This window comes from Cotesia typhae, unplaced genomic scaffold (genome assembly GCF_013202065.1).
Source record: "Cotesia typhae breed Kobodo isofemale line unplaced genomic scaffold, CoteBio_Ctyphae contig_4, whole genome shotgun sequence".
NCBI lineage: Eukaryota > Metazoa > Arthropoda > Insecta > Hymenoptera > Braconidae > Cotesia > Cotesia typhae.
In genome coordinates this window covers 11,259,834-11,285,796 of record NW_027423748.1, presented here as the reverse complement: position 1 = coordinate 11,285,796, position 25,963 = coordinate 11,259,834, and the positions used below count along the sequence as shown (strand labels likewise).

Sequence of the window (25,963 nt, the reverse complement as noted above, 5' to 3'; positions counted from 1 at the left end):
CGGTCGCTGTAATAGAAAGTCAGCGTCTGAAAGGTAGAAGAGATGACCTCGGGTAGTAGCTCAGGTATTTCCAGTCGAGGATGAGTGCGACTTGAGCACAAGTTCTATTCAAAGTATAATAATATAATATAATAAAAATTAAAAAAAACACTTGTGTGCGTACAAGTATGCGAGTCTTGTAAATATATACATATAGGTAAGTAATAAACAATTAAGTGTGTGTCCTAAACTAAGTATTATAGATAATTAAAATACTGTGCAAGTGCCGGGAAATAATAATAATAATAAAATTTGAGTGATTTAGAGTCGAAACTTGATTTGAAAATATTTAAAATTAAAAAAATAAGTAAAGTAAATTAGTTTTTAAGTAAATAAGAGTTATCTTTAGACACTTATCAAGGTATTTATGAGGTGGATACGCAATTAGCAAATTGCTTAGTTTGTTTTATTAAATATGAAGCAACTCTCTCGCTAATGACGTACATACAATTGATTTGAAACGGAAGTCTGGTTTAATAGAAGCCAGGATGTGTGGATTTTTAGTTGATGTGGCGTTCTCCATACTTGATGATATTCCAGCATGCACTTTTTTGCATTTATTTATTATTTACTAGCCTATTTATTAAGAATCGGTAGGAAGGTGTAGTTGACTTGACTCGAGAATTCGAATAATCATTCAAACGGTTACTTTCTTGACGTAAAGTGTTGGAATTTATGTTAATACAGTGAACTCCCGATTATTTTCTCTGAGCATACCAGCACCATTAAATACTTGGTGTTGTGTCCTTGTTCATGGGACCATGGGCATGGGATTATTACGCTCGATAAAAAAAGATACCAATAAAGCCAGCAGATGTTTCTTGTGTGGTTTTACGTGTTACATGTTAAAACTTTACAACTACTAAATATTAATTTAATACCGCGTTTGTATTACAAGAGATAGTATTCAATGCATTAGATATATATATATATATATCTGCTGTCTTGTCTATTTCACTATTTAAATTTATCGTTTTATTGTTTTATTCGGATAGGCAGAGGTGTTGCTTGCCGATATTCCATCTAAATAATTGTTATTGCTTTAAATTAATATTTTAAATCAACAGACTAGAGGATATTATTCATTTAAATTCTCAGCTAAGATTTATTTGATGACATGTGATAGCGCTGAAATATCAAACGTTATTAAGTGACGGTAAGAATTCATAATTGCCACGTTCCATTCGAATTAACGGTATCTTTAACATATACTTGAGGTTGCATACCATATGAATACTTTTCCTGCAAAAAACTTCAAGCTTCGAGTATTTTTATTCAAATAAAACTCCACGTGTGGCTACTCTAAAAATAATTACACTTAAATAATATTTTTCTGTCATTGTTATTATCTTAACAGTAACACGTATTAACTGAATTGTCATGAGATCGCGTGTTTACTTATATTATTAGTTGACAGACTGTGTCAGATTCTCGCAAACACTTGATACCATATAATACACTTTATGCCTATAACTAAATCATAAAAATATATCTTGATCGGTAGTCATTGTATCAAGATAAATATACATTCATTTTATCGATATATTTCCTCTTCATGTAACAATATTACCTTGCAAACGCACCTGGGTATATCTTCTTTCAATCAATTTTTAACGTCACGTTCAACAACTATATAGAATTATTTATTCTAATCATGACTCTTATTTCAATACAATCGTCATTTTATAATGAAAATATTTTTTTATTACTTACATACACTTTTCTTTTAACATTTTTATCATTGAATAAAAAAATTAAAAAAAAATAAAAAACCTTCGTGGAATAGCGATAAGATATTATTTTACCTGAATCATTAAAAATAAGAAAAAAAAAAAATTCTTACTTTATCGATTTCAATTGTTCTAAGTAATTTTTATATTTAGTATCTATTAGCTTGATGAAAAAAAAAAAAAAATAAAATAAAATAAAATAAAATAAAAGCTTTTAAATTGATCGATATTAAATTAATTGATGTAATAAATTTTATTCTAAAAATCACTTAAATTTTTTATTGAAGACTTTGATTGACCCGCGACCGTCTTTATCAATCTACAGCGTAATTGAAGATACTTTTTTATAATTAAATAATGCAAACTGTTGATATAATTTATTAAAATGAATTTGTTTTCTTTTTCACGGGCACTGACTGGACAGCGTAGGTAGTTATTAAAAAGTAATAAGAATAATAACCAAGTTCAGCGTACGTATGATAAATAAAAATTATGAATGAATAGAGTTTGTAATAAATGTATCATGTTAAAAGTATATAAAGATACAGAGGTAATCAGGTGCGATATATATGGTCAGTTTCCGTGTCATTAATAACAATTTACCGCGGGCATCTCGACTGGTTTGATTCAAACGTTACCCATCGCGTTTTCTATGATAATTGATAAGCGTTCGATAAATTAAAACCCCTTTTTACTGTTAAAACCTGCATAATATAAAAGGAAAATATTGGTGTCACGTGATTTCCATTTCTACATCACATCACATCATAGACTGTTCATTTTTTTTTTTACTCTACCCGCACAAACCTTATCATGTACCTTTTAATGTACCGTAACTTGAATGTAGTATAATACGGTTAGTTCAGAGCAAAATACCGGAATTTTTTCCTTACCCGGCCCCCTTTTTCCCTTATTACTACTTAACTCTTTGTACTGACGTTCCGGTAGATTTTTTATGCTTTATTTTTTTATTTTAAATTCACCATTCATATCCGGTTTAATTGTATACACTCTGTTCAATTGGTTTTAATAATTACATTGCTCTGATAGTAATATTATTATTATTATTGTGTACCTTTTCGTGGGAGTTGATTTTATTCACCCCTTTATTATTTTATTGATGGATACAGTTGTTTGAATGAATGAATAAATAAATTGTTTAATCATGAGAGTGGAATAAATAAAATGAAAAGTAATAAATAATAAAATTGAAGTTGAGATGAGAATCTCTCGAGTGGCATTCCTAAGAAGAGGTCGTGCTCTCTCCTCTCATCTCTTGTTCTCATTTTCTCGATAACTTCTTTTCTCTTTTCCTCATATTAAACATATTAAGCTGCATCGAGAGAATTTTTTATTATAACAGTCCAAGTCTTTGATTAAAAGTTCATTCACTAAAGAAATAAATAAATTCTTGGCATATTTCATTGCTATTATATCAACAACAAATTAAATGATAAAAATAAAAATAATAATAATAATAACATATAAATATTTATTCATCACTTCTGATCAAGGAGTGGTAGATAATATAAAATCATGTCAAGGATTCTTGATGTGATATAATTCAAAATAATAAGTTAAAGGTTTATGAAATTTCTTCTTTCGCGGATCTATTGAGATTCGAGGCAATATTTACTTAACGAAAATAAATTTAGTTATAAAAAATACATAATGGTGTCCTAAATTCTTTAGCTCACTGAGGGTACGAGTACATTCAAGGACGTAACAAACAAGACGGTATTACACGACACATTCCGTAATTTAATATTTTTTTTTGCTCAACTTGGGCGTGTCGAGTCGCGCATTCATAAGTAATTTCACGCGGTTCTCTTCACTCTTCTTACACAACTAAAGGTACTATACCATATTCAACTTTTAATATCATATATTCATACATCTATATATATACTCTTACATTAAGTTTACAAGCCGCAAAGTCCTCTTTAAGCATCTTAAAGACATAAAAGCTCATAAATATGACAACTATTCTTAATATCTTTAAAATACTTTCATTAAATTAAATTTATTAAATAAATTATACTTTCTAAATTATAATTACAATTTCCGAATTATATATATATATATATATATATATATATATATATATATATATATATATATATATATATATATATCTTTAAAAAAAAAATTGCTCAATATTTAACAAGTTACTTTTTATAACTTATAACTTATGACTTGTAACAATTGCTCAAGGTGTATCACAACAATCAGCGAAGAATAGCTAAGGAAATGAATGCAAATACGGGTTGACGTATCGCGTGGATGGTTAATATATGTTTATATAAATTTATTAATACATATGAAGGCTCGAAACGAAATCCTTGGATGCATCGAATGCGAAATGGCGCGCACGGATAGGCGTAACGGTCAATGAACTGCGAGTGTGGTAACTCTTCTCTAATTATAGTTATGGGGTTCCCAAGTCCTCACTCTACATCTACATATCTATGTATTTATATCTACCTATAATGCATAGAGTAGTACACATTGCTTGCAACGACCCATACAGTATAATTAATGCAGCGTGCATAATAACAATAACCATCCAAGTCCATGTCCAACTTTCTTTTATATCCGGAAGATCTTTCTTTAACTGCAACTGACGACTTACTAGCCTTGAAGACCTCAAGGTTACTGCCAATCAAAAGCACATCCCTTATCTGGAAAAAAGACACACGTATTATAATATAATACTACCGAGTGACGACGATTACTCAAGGAAGAAATAAAATATACCAAGAAAGAAATGCTAAGCTAGCAATAAACAAATGTTTACTTTCGATAAACTCCTCAAACATTATTTAATTATCATTATTATTATTATTATTATTATTATTATTATCAGCTGTAACTTAAATATCACTTATCATCGCAGAACGATCTAATCGTTAAAGCTTTTAGCGTTTACTTACGTCTAATCTAAAATGAATTAAAACTGCCTTGGGCTCACTGCATACAACTATAGTTATATGTCAATAAATACATATTCCACCGTGGTGTTGTTGTACATGATATTCAGATATATTCTCGTTTAAATGTTTTCCGTTTACTTCTCAAGTATAATAGTAGGTGTGTTACATACTTTTATGGGTCAGCGATCGGTATCCCCGATCATTTTTTCCCTTTTAAGTCCATACGTAAATTGAAGAATGTTGAGAATATTCTAACTCGGTTTATCTGTTACAGAATTCTCCAATAATAAAATAATAATTAAAATAAAAAATGCGACGTAAAATATAATTAGACTGCTAGCTGAAGACATGTTAATTATTTTAATAGCCTAATTGTTTTCCCCGTCTATTTGCAACTCAGGAAGACAAGTTAACTTTAAAAATGACACAGTTAGTCTATTATATTGTCTTTAAATGTTATATAATTGTCACGACAATTGGATCCGATGTTACCGTCCAATAATTTCATCACTCACTTTCTCTTAACTTCCGGTGACAGTCGATGCCGATACCCAATTTTTATTTAATTAGCTATTTACTAATAGTTATTAATCTCTTAAGTGAAAATATTTATCGATAGTTGATCAATGGCTGGCATACATTGATATTTCACTCCTGACTGGCAACTGCAATACATAAATGTTTAATGTTAAATATATATATATATTATATTGCGACGACCTTTCATTTAAAATGCTACCAGCGTAGGCTCAAATGACACGCTGACGTTTATCAGCGTGTATTTTATGGCTCATGTACGAACAGAAGAGTTCAACAGCAGTATCAAGCGATTCATCACTTTTTCTTCCAAACAAAATTTACAAAAAAGTGTACAATAATACCCATGTGAAAATGAATCACCGTACTCGGTGGAGTAACCAATTTGTGGTTTAGCTTACTCACGTTTGGTTGTTACTCTTATTCTTCTTAGTCTTCTCTGTTATGCTTTAATGATCAAAGTTTACGTGTTAAAATAATGGTATTTATATTTTCACTTTTATTCTCATTTGAAGGAGTAAAAAAAAAAAAAAAATTGTTTTGTGTAATGAACATCCTACACCACGCAAGTACAATACTTGTTTCAATAGTTGATGAACTCTTGACGTTAAATCATCATACCTTATACGAAAACATCTTACATGATTCATCGTACATCATCAACATTTACATTTTAAATAAAAAATAATTCGTTACATGTCGTGGCGTATAATGATCCTGTAATCAAGTGTTTAATTTATCATTTTTTATTAACCACTTGTTTATTATTGTTATAAATGAAATAAGTTTTCGCTTTAAAAAATGCACAATAGCAATTTAAATATTTTATTGCGTGTAATGATGGAAAACGGTATTTGTTTTTCAATAAAAACTTTCTAATATTAAAAACACGTAAGATGACTATTAGCTCAGCTCAAGTTAATTTAAATGTCGATAGAAAAATCCGGTAATTGTTTCACAATATGCATATATACACATATAAATATTTTTTATAAATTTTAATTGTCTATTTTAAGTTTTGTTGCTCAATTTGTTTCAGCAATAATATATATATATATATATATATATATATATATATATATATATATATATATATATATATATAAAGTTAAGTACTTTCATTGAGTATGTGTGTATAATGATAAGTATATACAAGGATTTGAATCTTTATGAAAGAAGCGAGTTAGTGAAACTTCCCTAGATGGATCTCAGACATATTTCAGTGACATTTAAGAGTCAAGTAGACATTTCCAAGTCCTTGAATGCACTTGCTATTTTTATATTAAATAATTGCTGTGTAAATCTTCCCAGTTGAATTATTAACTATAAAAAAATAGTAAATTAAATTAAATGAGATATTTTATTTGTTAAATCGAATAAAATTCCATCAGATGAGCAAATGCCGTTATCCTGCAGTTCGTTGCCCGTCTCATGAACTTCTCATGCGACTTATATTCATCTTACTTTTATTTTTATTCTTATTACACGCATATATTGTGATCCGAGTATCGAGATAAAGTATATCTTCCAAAAGCTCTTGCTGAGAGTCCATTCTGCAGAATCTGTCTCATAACTATATGCCTGCATAATATATAAAATATAATAATAAATGTATGTTGTACACCAGAAAAAAAAAAAAAATCTCCACGGAGATATAAAGTTTCACTTGACTGGTGGATGATCAATTGACTCGACTTGAGTGCCCCGTGATTCTACGATGAGAAAGTTGAACGTGATCGACTAATGTTGACAATAAATAATATTATTTTTAAATAAATTTCATTCATCTTTTAAATAAAGTCATTGGGAAAATACTATCACGGAAGACATTGCCAGTTGAGGGAAAAAAAAAAAAAAAAAAAAAAACTTGTTACGATAATAAAAATAATAAAACATTTCTACAAATGGAATTAATATATGACATTAAAGAGGATTTTAAAATACATGGGGCAAATTAGGCCGATTGGAATTTCATTTCAACATAAAGTAGTTTAGCTTTCCTGTCACCAAGTACGGAGCTCTCGGGTTGGGTTTTGTTGTATTGATGGTCTTGGTTACATTTGCCGGATGCGACATGTCGCGATGAGCAAGAACAGCCGGACATTATATTACTTACTACCGCTCAAGCTACCAACTTTGTTTGTCCAGACTAACTTTGTTTTTAAAAAAAAAAAAAATACTTCATTATTCTTTTTAATTTAATTTCAAGTACGTATTAATTATTTAAACAACTTTATTTTGCAATTAACAAGATAAACAAAGATGCCGTACTACAACAGTGGCCACAATTCCTCACCCTATTCCAAAGGTAATTAATATTTGTTTTATTAAAAAAAAAAAAAAATTACCATAATATTTTCTCTCATTTAATAAAATCGCGGATAATTGGCTAACAATAAATTACAATAAATTATAATTTATTTACAAAGATGTGCCGAGTGGAGCATCGAATTCATCTGGAAGTCGTAGTGGCGGAACGGAGCCGACCTACATGATGGAACACTTGGCCACTTTCACAGTCACTAAAGACACCGGAATAGTCTACCCGGCTGACGGCATGCGTCGTCTTCTTCAGTTGGAGAAGAGTAATGGTATCTGGAGCCAAAAAATGCAGCTACGTCTCGAGCGTAATTGGGTTTTAATAATGGACAATGAAACCGGGGTATTTATTAAAACCATAATTATAATTATCATTATCTTTATGGACAATTACACTACATAAGATAATTAATTTCTTTCAGGCGGTAATGGAACGATTTCCAGCAGCCTTGATCCAAGAACCAACGGCCTTTACGTCACGAGACCCGATGGAGATGTACAACAACATTCTGGTGTTCACCGTGGGAGATGACAGTGGTTCTGGGCAGCGCGCAGAGATGCATATCTTCCAGTGCCAAAGTATATCCGCTCAGGACTTGGTCGAGGATTTAAAGATGCTACAAATGGGAAAATTGGTTCCTGGAGATTCACCACGTGGTCCCAGAGGACAGATACCTCCTCCACCGGCTCTACCACCTCCAGAACCACCTCTCAATGGTGTCAATGTTCGTGAGCAGGTCTCAGCATTTAATGCCAATGGTATTTTTTTTTTTTTTTTTTTTTTTTTTTTTTTAAATAAAAAAATTTATCAATTACTTGAAATATTAATTTAAAAAAAATTTTTTTAAGGTTCAAATGATCGCGAAGAAAACAATGATGAAGTATCATCGACATCGTCTGAAAAGTATGAGCGCGATGTGACGATTCTCAACCACTGTTTCGACGATATAGAAAAATTCATTGCGCGACTACAACACGCAGCAGCAGCCTCTCGCGAACTGGAAAGAAGACGTCGCAACCGCAAGAGCAAGAAGCGGAATTTGGGTGACGGAATGTTGACCATGCGAGCAAAGCCACCTCCAGAAATAGAGTTCATTGACATTTTTCAAAAATTCAAGCTGTCATTCAACTTATTGGCTAAGTTAAAAGCTCATATCCACGATCCAAACGCTCCAGAGCTCGTACATTTTCTTTTTACACCTCTGGCGTTGATCGTCGATGCTTCTCACGATACAAACTACGACACGAATCTACCCAGCAAAGTGGTGTCGCCATTGCTGACCCGCGAGGCGGTCAATTTGCTAATAAACTGTGTCACCAGCAAGGAAACGGAGCTATGGCACTCGCTGGGTGACACTTGGTTGGTCCCTCGTGATCAGTGGAAAGGCCACGTCCCGCCGTACCACCCGATCTTCATGGACGGCTGGTCCCCGGAGTATCCTATTCCAGAAGACCGCGACCACGATCATCTGGCCTCGCTGCTCAATGCAGACAAGCAGAAGCGCGATGAAATTCCCGAGCAACAGACGGATAATTATTACAACCATCGCGATGTCGAAGAGTCTCACTACAGCAGCGACTACTTGGAGTACGAGAGCCGCGAAGAGCGTGGTAACGATTACTTCGATAGAAATTACGGCCCTGGGTCGGAGCTGTACAGCAGAGAAGACCGGGAAAGAGTTGATCAGACGCGAGCTCACAGCGACATTTCTGTTGACTCGATTGAACGCGGACCCCGCGGAACTCCTGCGACTGATCGCGCTCAAGAGGCTTGGCTCGATGACTTGCTGGCCAAGGGGGCGAAAATCGTCCAGGTCACTTACCCGCGTACGGCAAATAATGACAAAGAGCTGACTGTGGTCAGGGGAGAATATCTGGAGGTCCTGGATGACACCAGAAATTGGTGGAAGGCCAGGAATTCCAGGGGACAGGTCGCTCATGTTCCTCACACTATTGTCGCTCCACATAATCAAGTTCACGCTGGTGATAATGATGTTTTCAACAACCCGCTCTACACCTCGAGATACCAGAGACAAGGACACGGTTATAATTATGAGGTCAGTCTCTAAGATTTGAATAATTTTAAACTGTTATATTAGCAGTTTTGTTATTATGAATAGAATGTCAAAGATCATTGTTTTGCTTGACATTTACTTGGCATTTGAATGGTTTAATTTGTGAAAGATAATAACTCAAGATTAATTAGTGTTAATAATTTAATTTATGATTTATGTTGCAGGATTCAGAGATAGAAGGAACTAGTACTAGTCCTGGACCGGAAGCGACTCACAGACCTCACACTATTCCACCACCTGCACCTGCCGACTGGGTGCGAAAAGAACGTCTGGGTAAAAAAGGTGAATTTCGATATTTTTAAGTCCCTTTTAATGAACAAATTTTATTTTTAAATTACTACAGCTTAATTTAAGATTAGAAAATTATTAAAAATGGAATATATTTTATTACATATATATATATATATATATATATATATATATATATATATATATATATATATATATATATATATATATATATATATATATATATATATATTTTATAAATTAAGTGTTTTTTAATCAGTGTTTATTATTAAAATATTAATTATAATTTTGTAAGTAGTATTTATCAATTAACTAACCAAATTTAGTCGATAAAACTACTTTAAAACTTACATAATTATTTTTAAATAATTAACAACCAGTAAATTTGTTTAAAAATATTTTGATAATATCGTAAATTAACTGCGAATTATTGAAATATTTTTTCAGCATTTACTATTAATTATAATAATATAAATAAAATAATTTTATAAGTATGTCTTGTCTCTGTATTGTCTGGGATGTATTTGTTTGCAACAAATTAATGTGCTTTGTATTTGTACTTGTACTTTAAATCAAATTGATCTATGTATAATTATTACGAAAAATTGAAAAATTGTGTCTTCCAGTGGGTAAAAAAATATATTGTCACCGTGGGACTGGTTTAATGAATTTATAATTGTGAAATCATTGTTACAAAGACTTAAATAATAAAGATACAGTTGAAAGTCGGTTTCACAGCGTCCTGGGTGATTGAAAAATTGAAAAAAAAAAAAAAAAAAAAAAAATTAATTATTTCGGATAATTTAAATAATATAAATACAAGCGACTTTGTCTCCAGGACAGGGATATTAAATCCGTCCAGTATTTCTATTGTAATTTATGTAAATCATATATTTTTTAATTAATATCAATAAATGTATTCCAACATATAAACATAAGTTGTCTGCTTTGTCTTTGTTTTGTGAGCTTTTAATTGGGGAGTCCGTAGCTTGTTGTTTAAATGTGTCCATATTACCCTCTATTTATTTTTTAAGCTTTACAGCTTTTTTCGCTTCCTGTTCTTGTCTAAAAGCTATCGTCATCAGAGGTACGCATAAAATAATTACTATTCTGGGTAATTATTAATTAATGGCTTTTTTTTTTTTTTTTTTTTTTTTTTAATTATTTATATTTTTGATTTTTAGAAGAGCCTAAAGAAGAAAAGAAGAAACAAAAAAATCATGGAACAGTTCCTCCCCCTCCACCATTACCTTCTCCTTCAGCGCCAGAAGTAAGTTCCATCAATTCCAGCAAAAGTGGTACTTTAAAAAGCAATTCTTCTTACACTGAAGGTATAATTATTATTCTATAACTTTATTTTGATTGGTAAAAAAATTTATGATAAATATTTTTAAAGAAAATGGTAAAGATCAAATGCACAAAGAGTTGAAGTATGTGTTAACACTGTTCCGGGACAAGAAGAAACATCTCGACGTTGTAAAGACACCTGAAATTTTTATTGACCAAGAATCAACGCCCAGCGAAGTTCAGAACTGGCTTTCTGCTAAAGGTTTCTCTGATAAGTAAGTAGTTTTTTTTTTGTTAATTAATTATCGGCAGTGATTGGCATATATTTTAATAGGATATGTAGGCAGTTAAAAGACATGACTGGCTCAGAGTTATTCAGTTTAACGAAAAAACAATTGGAACAGTACTGCGGTCTAGTTGAAGGAAGAAGATTAGATGGGCAGTTAACGCTTTCGCGAAATGCTTCAGGCGTAAGTATCTCCGGAATTCCTGTAAAAAAAAAAAAAAAAATTGAATTTTAGTATTATTTATAGTCGAAATTTAATATTTTAGTATCACACAGCAAGAACTCATGAATTGAAACAAATACTCGAGAAAGCAAGGAAGAAAGTTGAAGAAACTAGCATTGAAGACTAGGATCCTCTAAATAAATATTTTTACAAGATTATATTTTTTTAAGACATGTGTCAAAAAAAAAAAAAAAATATATATATATATATATATATATTTTTTTTTTTTTGATTAGTTGTAATTATAATTATAGTATAAAATAAATAAACTCATGCGGTAGTTATTGATAATTATTATTGTATGTTAATATATTTATTAAAAGCAATCACATACATATTTATAACAGATATAAATAAATGTACTCTAAAGTTGTATCGTTAAGTATATGGACTCAACTGTTAATATAAATATATTTATTAATAATTAATAATTAATAATAATTTATAATTGTTAATATTAAATATTAATTTGTAAACAGATGTGAACTCAGCGCAAGCTACCTTCAAAGAAGAAATTCTCACCATTTGCATTCTTATATCCTTTATTGGTATGCGTAGACCTTGTAATTTATTTAAAAGTACAATAAATTGCTCAAACGCAAATGAAACATTAATCAGGCACCGTCAATTCTTACGCGAGTTTATTTTCTAAATAATTAATACAAAATATTTTTTTTTCAAGTATAAATAAATTTAAAATGCGATCGCGAATCGATAGAAAAGTTCCTCTAAACTACTTTTAGTTGCCTTCTTATTGTTATTGTTACTATTTTTATTGTTATTATAATTATTATTATTTTATTTATTATTGTTTTGGTTTAATACATTCAAGGTTCGAGTGATATATATTTGGAGTAAAATACCCACAGTGACTGCAGTCGAATTCGATAATCTGACTTGCAGAAAAAATATAAATAATAAAGTAGATTTACACTGCACAACATTTACAATTAATTAATAATTATTAATCATTTTTTTTTTTTTTTTTTTTTAAGTATTAAAACACCGATATGTCGATGGTAAAAATTCTTGGCTGTTTTTTTTTTTTTTTAAATATTTATTTATTTAATTTATTTTTTATTATAAAATTGCTTTTGAAATTTAATGACAGTAAAAATGTATGCAGTGTAATCTACTTATTTTACATCCGTATGACGTATTAACATATGTAAAAATTTATTAAATATCTTTGATTATATCCTTTAATATTTTATTTATAACTAAATATTCAGTTATAATATTTTAATTTATTATTTCGCAAGTTGAATCATTTATACTTTCGCGTATTTAATCACGATAAATACCAACAACAAATAAAATAAATAAACTATTCAATAAATTTTTAAAAACATCAAAGAAAAAAAAATTCAATTGCAACGAGCACAACAATTATTTTTATTATTGTAGAGATCAATTTAAATATATAATATACTTTTATAATAATAAAATAAACAAATAAATTTGATTTAATTGTGCGTTCGTTTCATATTTAATGAACGCGAAACAAAGCTTAAATTAATATTTTTTTAAAACTTTAATATTTATTTTCACGTGGATAAGCTTCGAAACGCAGTGCATGGTAAATCGACATACACATATAACATTCAAAACTCACTCATATATGTATATTATATATATTTTTATTTATAAACATACTCAACCTGTTAATCAATCAATAAAATTAATTATATATCAATCGACCAATCTTTACACAAATTATAATATTTATTTTAACATAAAATGAATTTATTGATTTATACTACTACGTTAGTAATTAATAATTATTACTTATTAGACTCTTGGGTAATTTTTTTTATTTTAAATTGGCATATTAAAAATCATTACTGGAGTTAATAAATAAAATTAAATAGTAATTCGTCGGAATTAAAATTCTATTGATAAATAATGAAGAATGAGTGATATTACGGGTGTATTTCAATGAATTTATTTCTTCCCTACACATGTTCGTAGAATATTTCAAAATACACCTTGTGTATAAATATGAGTTTAAAATGTTTGGTTGTACTTAAACATAATTGGTTAAGCCTGATTATTTATTTATTATTATTATTATTATTATTATTATTATTATTATTATTATTAATTATCATGGATATATTTTGATGATAAATATGAGTTGAATGGTGACCAAGATTGAGAACGACAGAGGATAGACAACTTAACAATTAGTATTTGGTGAGTAGCGAAAAATAAAAAGCCCCTTGAGGATTTTAATTATCCTGCGTCGATTTAAAACTTTTTATCCGATAGTTGGGGTCAAAATAAATATTACCCGCGCATAAGCATACCCTTTAGCTGTTTATTTTTTAATTTACCAGAATCCTCCGGCGCTACGACCCCCCGGCGGGTTATTTACCCGGATACAGGCACGTCGGGCTTCGTCAGTATCTTCTGCAAGTTTCAAATAATTTTATTAATAAATAATTAACAATTAAATACTAACAATAATTTAATGAAAAATAAATTACCGCTTATAGAGAATGTTGAGTCTTGAAGATTTCTTTGACCTTCTAGACGCGGTCCTCGAGCTGAAGGAGTGACAACTGCGGATTCTGGTAATGTTGGAGTGCAAGAAATTTCACGTAATTTTGGTTTATTCCGCATGACCTCGTGGTTGCCGTTGGTGTGATTATTATTCGGTTGCATTCGCGCAGCAGCTGCAACTTTAGCAGATTCGCGAGCTTTTGCACGCGCCAGGTCTTCATCGGCGTGTTTTTTAGATTCTGCTGCACTTCTTGCTACTCCTCGTGGTATCTGTCATTGAAAGAATTTAATTAGACTTAATTATAAATCAATTTATTTATTTCTTCTTTACCTTTTCACGTTCTTCAACCATTTCATAAACGTACGGAGGATTGAGAGGTGTTTCGACGAATCTTCCGTATCCATGAACCGCTTTCAAGTCAGTTTCATCAACACAAACTCTTCCACTAACAATAACATACTCTGGAACTCCAGTAACTTCCATTCCCTAGAAAAAATTAATTGAATGTATTTTTAAATAAAAAATCTTTTGTTGAAAATAAATAAAAAATACCTCAAAAATATTAAAATCAACAGCTTGAACATGAGTATCCGCAGAGATAACTCGCTTACGGCTCGGGTCCCAGATAACAATGTCAGCATCCGACCCTACAGCAATAATTCCCTTTCGCGGATATAAATTAAATATTTTAGCAGCATTTGTACTTGTAACAGCGACGAATCTCGTGGGATCCATAATTCCAGCATGAACACCCTTTTCCCAAACAACAGACATCCTATCCTCGACTCCATTGACGCCGTTGGGTATTTTGGTGAAGTCATCTTTGCCTAAGGCCTTTTGGTCAGCATTGAAAGTACAGTTGTCACTTCCCGTACATTGCAATCCATCCCTAAATTAAAATTATCAGTTTTTCATTCAATTAAATTTGTATAAATTAAAAAAATACATTATCTTAATTAATTAAATGCAGAGAGATATATTATAATTATATTGACTTGATAATTCAGTTTTCCTCAGCTCTTGTTGTAATAAATAAAGAGTGATAATAGTTTATAAATATTTATGCTATGAGAGTCGTTGATGATAAATAAATATATAATTTATATTATATAAAGTGACAAAATAGGCAAAATTGTCTAGATTATTACTTATTACGTACTTCCTGTTTCAGTAACACTATATATAAATTATGCTCAATTCCTTTAAATCAAACTTACAGACTCTTTAAATACATTACATCATAATTTATTTTATTTAATTTTGTAATAAATTTCTAATGTTTCTTCAATAAAAATTCTCATAAAACTTTAATTGATTTGTAAGAAAATTTTTAACAAATTTTTTTAAGGCTTAAAAAATAATTATTAATTATTTATGAATAAGTAATTAATTAAAAATATTGAAAAAGTATAAAAGGGCAAAATAATAAATAGAAAATAGTAAACTTTCAAAAGTAAATTCACCATTTAAAACAAAACTTTCATCGAAACTCCTTAAAAAGGTAAATTCGAGAGTTTACTCGTAATCGATTTTATTCATACATATATATATATATATATATATATATATATATATATATATATATATATATATATATGTAGTTTATTTATCAGAAGTTTCTATAAAAGTTTTGAGTTTTAAATAATTTAAACTCGTAGTTAAAACTTTCGAATAGCGTATCAAGTTGAAATACCGGATATTTATCCATATTTTATTCAAAAAAATAAATTCAATATTTATTTTTATTTGATAATAATGAGAGTGGTGACAACATTGGAGTGTGTTCATTGATCGGGACTCATCACAATACTTACTCGGCAAGCTTTTCAATTAAATAGGCCGGCGTCGTGGGGTCGGGTCTAAGAGGAGGGTTAGTAACAAAACAACGTCCCTTCTCCATGTTTTTTCCGTACTGCTCGCTCCCATCGACGCCTACACCAGCTGCCGTGGCTTCTCCAAATACCACAAAATTCTCCCGCTTCGAGGCGATTACGTCCGCCGATGATTTACTCATCACCGCCGATACGTACAATGGACAATTCACCTATATATATTTATAAAAATATATAGGCCACTATATATTGACACGCATTCCAAGTTAAAATTATTTTTCAGTGCAAAAATAGCTAATTTAATTAAATTTGTACGGATTACATTAAATTCGTGCTAAATAATACAGACAATGAGCCAAGGAAAACTGATGTCATGCTAAAAAATATCAAGTGCAGAGCAAATAAAAATATAAATGACAATTAAACGAGTACACTATACTAACTTCGAACCTTATTCTTATAAATGGAGTCAGCAAACATTTAACAATCGACAATTATATAGTTTCAATGTATGACTAACTGAGACAAATAAATAGTGAGAATATCTGTCACCTCGGGTATTATTTATCGTCTTTACTTGCTCTTTATACATTAAATATAAAAGTATGAAAGGTAACGAGATAAAAATAACTGCAGCGCGTCTTTTCTCTGGAAAAAATTCTTTACGGCCGGTGTAAAAAGTCGTCAGGTAAATTGTCAGCTCTTATATTTAATGTTAGTCTTTATTTTTATAGTCCTTAAAAAAAATTAATAACAGTTCATTTATCGGGCAATATCACAGGTGTTAAACCTTTTGTTGACTGTTTATTTGTATTCTGCTTTATCAGGCTCATTGAATTCCAAATTTTTTCAACACAGTGTAAATAATTGATGCCCTCAATTACAATCATGAATAACTATAGATTACATAAAATTTTAAATGTTTACTTCTTTTTTTTGTATAAAAGTTTTATGACCAATGAATAAAATGTTATTAAATGCTGGACAATTTAATTTACAGTCAGCGAGAAGAAAACTTACAAAGCCAATTTGATCATAAGATCTTTAGGAGTATCTTCGTTAGGTCTAAGCGGTGGACTGAGAACATGTCCAGCAGCATGTCGCCAGCATTTGTGATGATAATTGGTACCGTCGGTACCAAGAGCTGCGGCTAAGGTCTCGCCCCAAACACAAACCCCTCGTTTCCGGGCTTCTTCAATAGCTTCCGCTGCGCTACGACTCATCACATGCACTACGTACAATGGACAGCCAACCTAATTGTATTTGTGCCGTAATATTTAACATGCAATAATAAGTCATAACAATAAATAATATCGCTAAATTCAATTGTCAATTCTTCTGATGAAATTTTTCAGATAATTATTAATAATTCACCAGAGAAGAATATTTTTTAAAAAAAAAAAATAAAATATGGCGATAGTTTGCTAGTAGAGACTATAAACGAGTCGTGACATCCGGTCGTAACTCTCGAGTGTCGGCACATTTATGTCAATGTTACTTTTGTCAGTACGCTAGCTAAGTGTAAAAAACAAAGTGAGATTCCATGCTATAGAAGTTTTTAAAATTCTTAGCTCCTTATTTATGCTATAAACTTACGAGGGAATAAAACATAAGTGCCTGCCCGCAAATTCGTGGCATTGACAATTGAATTTACACCAACAACAGCAATAACAATAAATAATAAATAACAAGCGACTAGATACTAAAATAATTTTTCAAGCAGAAAAATATTGCACTTGAAGTGAAACTTTATCGTATAAAGATCGATTAAAAATACCTGACTGGCAATAACGCAAGCTCTGTGTGTTGCCTCGGCTTCAACTTCTTCCGGACGAGACATTTCGTGACCTTCCGGTCCTGTCACTCCGGCATTCAATAGCTTCTTTGTGTTCTGCAATAAACGAATCACTTGATCATGAAAACCCGAATGAAAAATACCAAGTACCGCGTATTGGCAATTATTTTGTTTTGTGACTTATGATTTATGACACTTACAGCGGCAATAATATCACCGTTTTCTGCATGGACCATCGCTACGGCTCCCAATTCTTTGCAGGCGGCAAATGCTTCTATTAATTCCGGATCACGAAGCATGAATAAATCTTTATACGCCATAAACATTTTGAAACTATTTACTCCGTGTTCTCGGGCCAGAATTGACATTTCTTCTTTTGTCTAAAAAATAAATAAAATAATTTAAATAAGAAAAAAATTATTGATTATAAAAATAGTTGATTGAAACTTTAAGACGATAACAACGATATAATCTTGGTTCTCATCATTCTCTGGGTGGAAAACTGGGTCAAAGGTTTTATACGATGCAAATGCACGCAACTACTTTCTCAATGACTTGGAAAAAAAAAAATCAATCACTAATAACAAAAAAATTTAATTAAAAAATAAAATCAGTTTTTTCTAATTTACTTATAGGGCAATTACTATTTAAATAAGATTTGTTTTGTTTCCATCTGATCAAAGCTTGTTTAACTCGTCACGCTTCAGCGTTGAAGGCAAAAAATAAGTAGGCTGATTATTTATTACGCTCGAAAAGTACCAGCAAAACTAACATAAAGATAGAATAAGTAACACATTACTTAAAAGTATGGGTAAATCGCTGGTACTTGTACTTGCCGGTGTTTCCATTTGGATTAAACGATAAAAAAAGTAGAAAGCTGCCAACGAGTTTTGTTGCCCTTTTTTATCCCGCAACACTTTCTTAGTCCTGCTTTGACATCAAAAATAATTAATAATTATCAATCTGTATCTGCGACTATCGCATTAGATTCAACTAATTGGCGGTAAAAACTTTAACACGTTCATCTGTTGTCGATAAAAACTTTGGCAAGTAAGCCGAAGCGTTAATTAATTATATCAAACTAATACCAATAATTAGTTGTTTTATTAAATAAAAGATTGTAAAAAAAAAAATTTCTTCTCACGGTCACGCGGTAAAGTAATTATTAAAAAAAATTACACGACACATTCACAACAATACCTTTATAATTATAATTAAGGTACAATTAACACATACAGTCTTTGTAGTGTAGACAAAAAATAGGTATGTTCTATTAACCTGATTCATTTATGCAAACTTCCTGGTTACATATAAACAGGAAATTAAATTCAAAATCACGTGATATATTTTTTTAGTTAAAATTTAATTGCTAAACATTTAGATGATTTGTGTTAAATTACTGCGGGGTATTTTAGTTTTAAATAGCGTGGGAGTTTGCAAACAGGTCTGAGTGATAAGCTATTATTTTCGTAATTATATGGGTTATTTTTAGGGCATAGAGGTACCGAGAAACTAATAAATAACGCTTATTATCCCTAACAATTTAAAGAAGATCATTTGGGAGCCAAAATGCAAGTTAATTTTTTTTTGTTTCTAAAAATTAATAAAATTTTAAAAGCTTTTTTTAAATAATTTAAAGTAAATAGAAAAATTTTTACAAACAATAATAAAATTCCTGAAATCTAAAATAGATAAAAAAAAAAAAAAAAATGGCTGAGTAGACTTTAGCGATTAGATAAATATAAATTACATAAGTAACTTTTTAAAATTAAGACCCGTGAATTATGACTCACGGTAGAGTAATCGGTAGGACATGTAGAAGCGTGCGAAAGTCATAGAGCACATACAGCGCAACGACCTTACGCTCATTTCCACTTATCCATTATTATCATTATAATTTTACTCTACTTGTTTCAACTGATACTAAATAAAATCTGTTATATAATATAATATATATATTTATGATCGACATTACTCTGGCATTCCAGCTGGTGATCGCGACGTGGAGCCCGTAGTCGCAGCAAACTTTTTCATCAGCAGTGGCCCGATACCTCTCGTAAGCCTCCAGAAGACTCTCGTCTTTCTGGGGGATGACAAAGTCCATTATCATGGTGGTCCCACCAGCTACAGCGGCTTTGGTCCCCTGATAGAAGTCGTCCACCGAAGTCGCGCCCATCAGCTCCAGCTCGAAGTGAGTGTGAGGATCAATACCTCCTGGCATGACATATCTACCACGTGCATCTATTGTCCTGGTCCCCCCGGGGATTATCAAGTTTCGTCCCAATTGCCTGTTTAAATTGTAAAAGGTCAATCAAAGTTTATCGATTTATTAATTAACTTTAAAAAAAAAAATTAAATTTACTTAATGATTCCGTCTTCGATGTAAACATCGCTGTCAACAATCCCGTCCTCGTTGACAACTTTTCCATTCTTAATCAGCAGTCGATTTGCAGCACTCTATAAAAAAAAAAAAAAAAAAAAAAAAAAAAAAAAAAAATGGATATTTTTATTAAATTGATGATCGAATCACGATTGACAGGATTTATTATCGATGTCATAGATTCGTTGGCAAGTAAAGCACATCATTATCATTTTCATTGTATGTTGTATGATAAAGTGTGTCAGTACGTCATTAAGCTGACGTCTTACAGCTTAGTTGCCTATCCAACCGTACTCATATAATTCTATGTAATTTCGTCGATTGTTATTATACGGCACGAGCCACTGCAATGTAATTTTACCTTTAATATGTTAAATATGTCGTAGTTTTATTTTTTATCTTTCAAAGAGGTATCATTTATTAAAACACTGATAAACAATCAGCTTAATTCAGTAAAAAAAAATTTTTTAATCGATTTAAAATTATTTTAAATCAGTGTATTGACAAATTTTGATTTTTTTTTCTACAAAATGTAATTTAAAATCGAATTTATTTTAATGAATTTACATAAAGAAGACATAGAATATATAATTATTACACAATATGATTAAATTTATTAAATTTACTGATTTTAAGATAGTGAAAGGTTTTAAAAAAATTGTAAATTAACTCGACTGTTTACTTTTCTAGACTAGACCCGAGGCAAACTGAGAACATCTGGTGTTTATTTAAATTATAAATTCAAATCGGAATCTAAATCTTGGTCTACTGTTTTAGAAATCCTCGTATTGATCAAAAAGAAGAATAAAAAGAAAAAAAAAAAAAAAAAAAAAAAAAGTCTGAAGTCTGAAGGAATAATATATATTTCTAAAAGGGAGAAAGCGGAGGGCGAATAAATTTTTTCCACGCAGAGGAGTTGTACAGAAAGTAACAAGCAACCCCAAGTAAGGTAGTAGTAGAGTGGTATTGTGGTGAGGGTTGTTACCCCGTGATTATTTACATCTATGACCTCAGCGTAGTTTGTAGAGTGCAGTAAGGTATAGATTTTCTAGTGTTTAACATTGAAGAGTTGACGGCTACCCTTGACTGGCCCCTGTGTAGCATACACGGCGTATAGTATCGCAATACCAGCCAGTGGACGTTCATATTCGTGAAACGGATCCTAATCTCCCGGCGCTGTTACGGAGCGTAAACATTGAGCGTATTATTTATGCGCTCGCAAATCGCTGACCTCCTGAACCATTACAAGTCATCTACCGCTCACGCCTTTTATAAATAAACTTGCTGTATTTTCTTTCTGATATTCAAATATTACAGACCTCAGTAAAACCAAATAAACCGGATTAAAACTATTCCAAAATATACTTCCTGTAATTTAGATAGTATCGGACACTTTCACTCTTCCTGACTATCACAGAGCCCCAGCCTACACTTTTTTAATATTCATCCATGTCAGGGTCGGTAAACACAGTGAAAGGTCATTAAAAAACGTCGTAAAGGTCTAGTCCAACTCATTTTTTTTTAAGTTTTATTTTTATTTTTATATTTGACTGACAAATGATTTTTGTTTATGTTTCAGGTGAGGGAAGATAGAAAGTAATAATAACAAAAAACATCGGGCTGGTGCGAAAACCCCCGGAAATGATAGATAAAGTGACACCTGTCCCGTATTCTGATATTTATAAATAATAAATGAATGTTTTGATGAAAGGGTGAAAAATATTTACATGGGCGTAGTCCAAATTGAAAGCATTCCCATGTCGATCTTCGTGGAAATAAGTTTAAAACTAGGCTGGGAAATTAATTATTTTGAGAAGCGAGTACTTCGACCCAAATGCCCGCTTATTCTGGCTCAAGTTCAATATTTCTGAGCGTATAATAGCCCCTAGGACGGTACTTTATGTATTGAAGACACTAGCTGAATGCAAAGACACAAGTAGATCGCGAGCATCATCTGGATAAATATAGATATATCAGACGCTGCAAAAAAATAAAAATTACTCTGCTATTAATACAAAAGTTTTTAAGTTATTTAATAAAATTTAATTAATAAACAAAGTTGATACTTTGTTATATTGATAAATGTTTTTTGCTCGAATAAAAAAAAAAAAAAAAAAAAAAAAAAAAAAAATGATAAACAAATAAATAAGAGTCATAAGCAAAAGGCTATTTATAGATAAACTAAATGACACGATGGTTAAAATAATTATATAAGTTGGGAGTGTGACGTTAAAAATTCTCACATTAATGTTCTATCCGTAGCGCGACATAGTGTCGACGAACTATCGATTTATGTCGGGTCGTTCCATTCCAAGTCTATATCATCCTCTATATCGCAGTGCCTCGAAAGGCTCGAGTACATAAAACTCCGCAATTTAGCATGTACATTACCAAGACACAGACATTTCTTCCGTATTGCATGCATATACGTTAATAAACTCTCACGTAAGATTGATTCTTAAAATCGCAAACTTCTGAAGTGAAAACAAAGAAGTTGCGGGTTTACAATTCATTTATTATATCTTCACCTCAATAATATTCAAAGCCAAGAAAATTTGCTTAAGTAATTCCAGGTTTCATTACCATTATCATGAAACAAATTCGCTGTTTAGTTCGACCAACTACAACCGTAAATTCTAACGGGACAACCGATTGTTCCGGTTGTCAGTTACAGAGCTCACTTACTCTGTCTCAGTACTTTTAGCTCATCAAAGTTCTCCTTTAAATTTAACTGCTCGGCAAACAATTATTTTAAAAATAACAACATTTAATGAGCATTAAAAGATACCAGCAGAATCGAGCAACTTTATTTTTCAGAGCTCTAATTTGATAAATTAAATTAATTGCTCGTTTTAACGGTACGATAACAAATTTATCTATCAGCCGATAGATAAAATACCTGATTATTATATATATATTACAGAAAATATTTGTTCGAAATACCAGGGACTAAAAAAGCCGGATCAATAATTTCTCGGCGATCCCTTTAGTGGAGAGTAGTGAGTGATTGTGGAGATATGATTAAAAATAAATTTCCCTTTTATTTTTCTTAGTTTGGTCATACCCACATGGTTACCTACGCATTATTTTCTTCACCCTTGATACATAAATTACTAAATATAATTCATTCCTCTGCTTAGCTGTAATAATAAAATTTTTATTTACAGCTAATGATAAACTCCGAAGCTTAGTTTATTTAATAAAAACGTATAAATTCAGTTTTTAAAGAGATAATAAGCAAGGCAAGATAATATTGACACCACGTGCCGAGATGACGGAGCCAACGACCGTAACTGAATAATATTACCGAGTTAATGAGTTCTGGCATTACCGATTTACTCCTAGGGAGTTTTTAGTGGCATTAACCGATACATAATACATGTAGTTGGATGGAAAAAAAAAAAAAAAAAAAAAAAAAAAAAAAAAAAAAAAAAACCCTCCGAGATATATCTGAGATCGGAGATCAGAGATGAAAGGACTGAGAGGCCTAAGAGCGGTGAAAGATTTACAAGCTACTTGAGTTGAGTTTAAGTCCTATCAATCACTCCTTTTATTTTTAATTCATTTTAATTCATTTCATTACTTTATCTCTCGGTAATATCAAAAACGTTCGAGTGCTCAAAAATCGCGAAACACCTACTGAGATTTTATTTCATTTTATTTTAAATAGAATATAAATGAAAATAAAAATAATATTATTATTTATAAATTGCAAAGCATACTTCCGTGGATAAATTATTCAAATTTATAATTTTACGAGCAATTTAACTTACGCGTATTGAGATTTGTTTTTTAATTCGAATGCATTAGTTATTGTTGTTATTATTATTAACTAACGATTGCCTGTTATGGGATCCGAACCTGTCAATAATTATATTCGTATTTCTCTGTTCAAGTGCATCAACAGTTACGCAACCGAGCGATCATGTATATAAATAAAATCGACAATTACTATATTACTGATACTATTTTAACATTGAGTGGCTATTGTACTCTCGGGCTCATCAATAATCACCGAGTAAGCCGGCAAATTAAAAATTACTACTGCAATTAAAAGGGCGTATCAATTATAGAGCTTAAAAAAAAATCTTCAAAGTAATTAAATTGAAAAATTACTTAATTAAATTAAAATGTTTTATAAATATAAATAAAAGAAAAAACTGACCTGAAGATGAATCGGGACCTTTTTCACCGGCGTACTCATTTTTAATCACTGGAAAAATTTTTTAAATAAAACCACTGGCACTGAGACTGAAATAAAAACGCACAGTCCTATAGTCTTATCGATTTTACTTGGATTTATTGTTCCAGAGAATTATCAAGTCCAGAGTATGTAATAATTGAGTAAAAAATGTGGCCAATGGAGATAAAACTCGAGTCAGCAGAGTACGCAGGATCAAGGAAAAGATGAAAGAGGAGCTGAAGAGAGTAAGCTCGAGCTTGCGCTTCGCGTTTAAAGAGCCAGCGATCGACTGGTGTCGTAAATGCACTGCGCGATGTACGGTGTGTAAGACTCGTGGTTCGTAGAAGGGGCTGTGGGTCCCCACTTCGACGCCCACTAGTTACAATATTGCTTGTATCTTGTATAAGTATCACAGAGCAGACAAGAGAAGATATGAGAGTTGACTATTTTTTATGTTTTAGAAGATGACAAGCCGGGGTTTTTTTTCATCTTTTCCCTTTTTACTTCACCAATTCGGCTCGGCTCCTTTAAATCACTACTTTTTCACTCTAATCGGCTTAAATCTCGCTTCCTTATTTTTGCAGGATGCTGGATACTGGATACTCTGGATACTCTGGATACTGAGACTTTTCGACCTAAGCTGGGATTTACAAAGTTTTAATTTATATATTTATAGATTGATAATTTGTAGAATTAAATGATTGCGTTTAAATTTACTGATATGGTAAAAGAAGTGGATAGAAAAAATTAATACTATTTTAGGACACTAATCGTTATGGACAGCGAGTAGAGGATTTACGTGATAGGATTGCTGCTGAACCGCATTAACTACAACCAGACGTTGCTGTTTCTTTTTCTCAACTTCCCTGTCATGTCCTACGCTAGCTCGTTGCTTGCTCAACGACATAACCGGTCGTTATCAATTCTAAAAGAGTACTACACTTTTTTCGATTTGTAAAAAATAAATTATTTTTAGAAATAAATCAAATATATCCTTTGTAATTAATAATTTTTATAAAAAAATATACTTACATTATTTAATTCCATATAAAAAAAAAAAAAAAAATTAAGGATTAAGGAAGAAATTTAAATGAATGTAAGAATTAAAAATTGACATTTATTTTTAAATCTTTATTATATAATATATATTTAATATTTATATTTACTTAATCGTACCATAGAAGAGAATTTATTTATTATTTAGTTTTTTTATTTATTAGATGTCAAAATGTGTAAGTAACTGTAACTTAAACGAGAGGAAAATGTCATTATTTATTATTATTATTACTTTATAGCTTTATCAATTTATTTAATTTTCTATATGCATATGTATTTATATATTTATATATATTTTTATCTTAGTAACTAATTGCAATAAAATTAACTTATAAATAGTTCAAGACTTCCCACTGAAAATACAATAAATTTTCATCTTCATATTTTTATAAATCATATATATGTTGTGACATTTAAATAATTAGTTACATTAATTAAAATTTTACTCAAGACCTAAACAAATTGAAATTATTTATTTTATAGTAATAATAATTATCATTATTAATTCTCAATATCAAATTTTGATAATAAAT

General features: G+C 30.7%; 2 protein-coding genes across 7 annotated transcripts; one reads left to right on the top strand and one right to left on the bottom strand.

The window, feature by feature from the left end:
- The first annotated feature begins 54 nt into the window (after window positions 1–54).
- Window positions 55–13,374, top strand: LOC141527156 (epidermal growth factor receptor kinase substrate 8). 5 transcript variants are annotated; one of them, XM_074242476.1, is made up of 12 exons: window positions 55–196; window positions 7,492–7,547; window positions 7,669–7,901; window positions 7,981–8,317; window positions 8,408–9,615; window positions 9,798–9,915; window positions 10,925–10,969; window positions 11,067–11,213; window positions 11,279–11,444; window positions 11,504–11,639; window positions 11,722–11,845; window positions 11,905–13,374. In XM_074242476.1, exons 2-11 carry the CDS (start codon window positions 7,502–7,504, stop codon window positions 11,803–11,805), a joined length of 2,520 nt encoding a protein of 839 aa, XP_074098577.1. In that variant the 5' UTR covers window positions 55–196; window positions 7,492–7,501; the 3' UTR covers window positions 11,806–11,845; window positions 11,905–13,374. The 5 variants fall into 5 exon arrangements, with proteins under 5 accessions (XP_074098577.1, XP_074098576.1, XP_074098578.1 ...); XM_074242475.1 differs by having other exon boundaries at window positions 11,902–13,374; XM_074242477.1 differs by having other exon boundaries at window positions 11,513–11,639; window positions 11,722–13,374.
- Window positions 11,357–24,671, bottom strand: Crmp (Collapsin Response Mediator Protein). Of its 2 annotated transcripts, none has more exons than XM_074242484.1 (11): window positions 24,357–24,671; window positions 20,174–20,268; window positions 19,787–20,099; window positions 18,012–18,191; window positions 17,794–17,907; window positions 15,999–16,228; window positions 14,737–15,073; window positions 14,515–14,670; window positions 14,168–14,453; window positions 14,015–14,090; window positions 11,357–11,658 (listed from the first exon to the last, which is right to left on the bottom strand). In XM_074242484.1, exons 1-11 carry the CDS (start codon window positions 24,393–24,395, stop codon window positions 11,634–11,636), a joined length of 1,851 nt encoding a protein of 616 aa, XP_074098585.1. In that variant the 5' UTR covers window positions 24,396–24,671; the 3' UTR covers window positions 11,357–11,633. The 2 variants fall into 2 exon arrangements, with proteins under 2 accessions (XP_074098585.1, XP_074098584.1); XM_074242483.1 differs by lacking the exon at window positions 15,999–16,228 and adding an exon at window positions 17,037–17,269 and having other exon boundaries at window positions 24,357–24,667.
- Window positions 24,672–25,963: the final 1,292 nt, after the last annotated feature.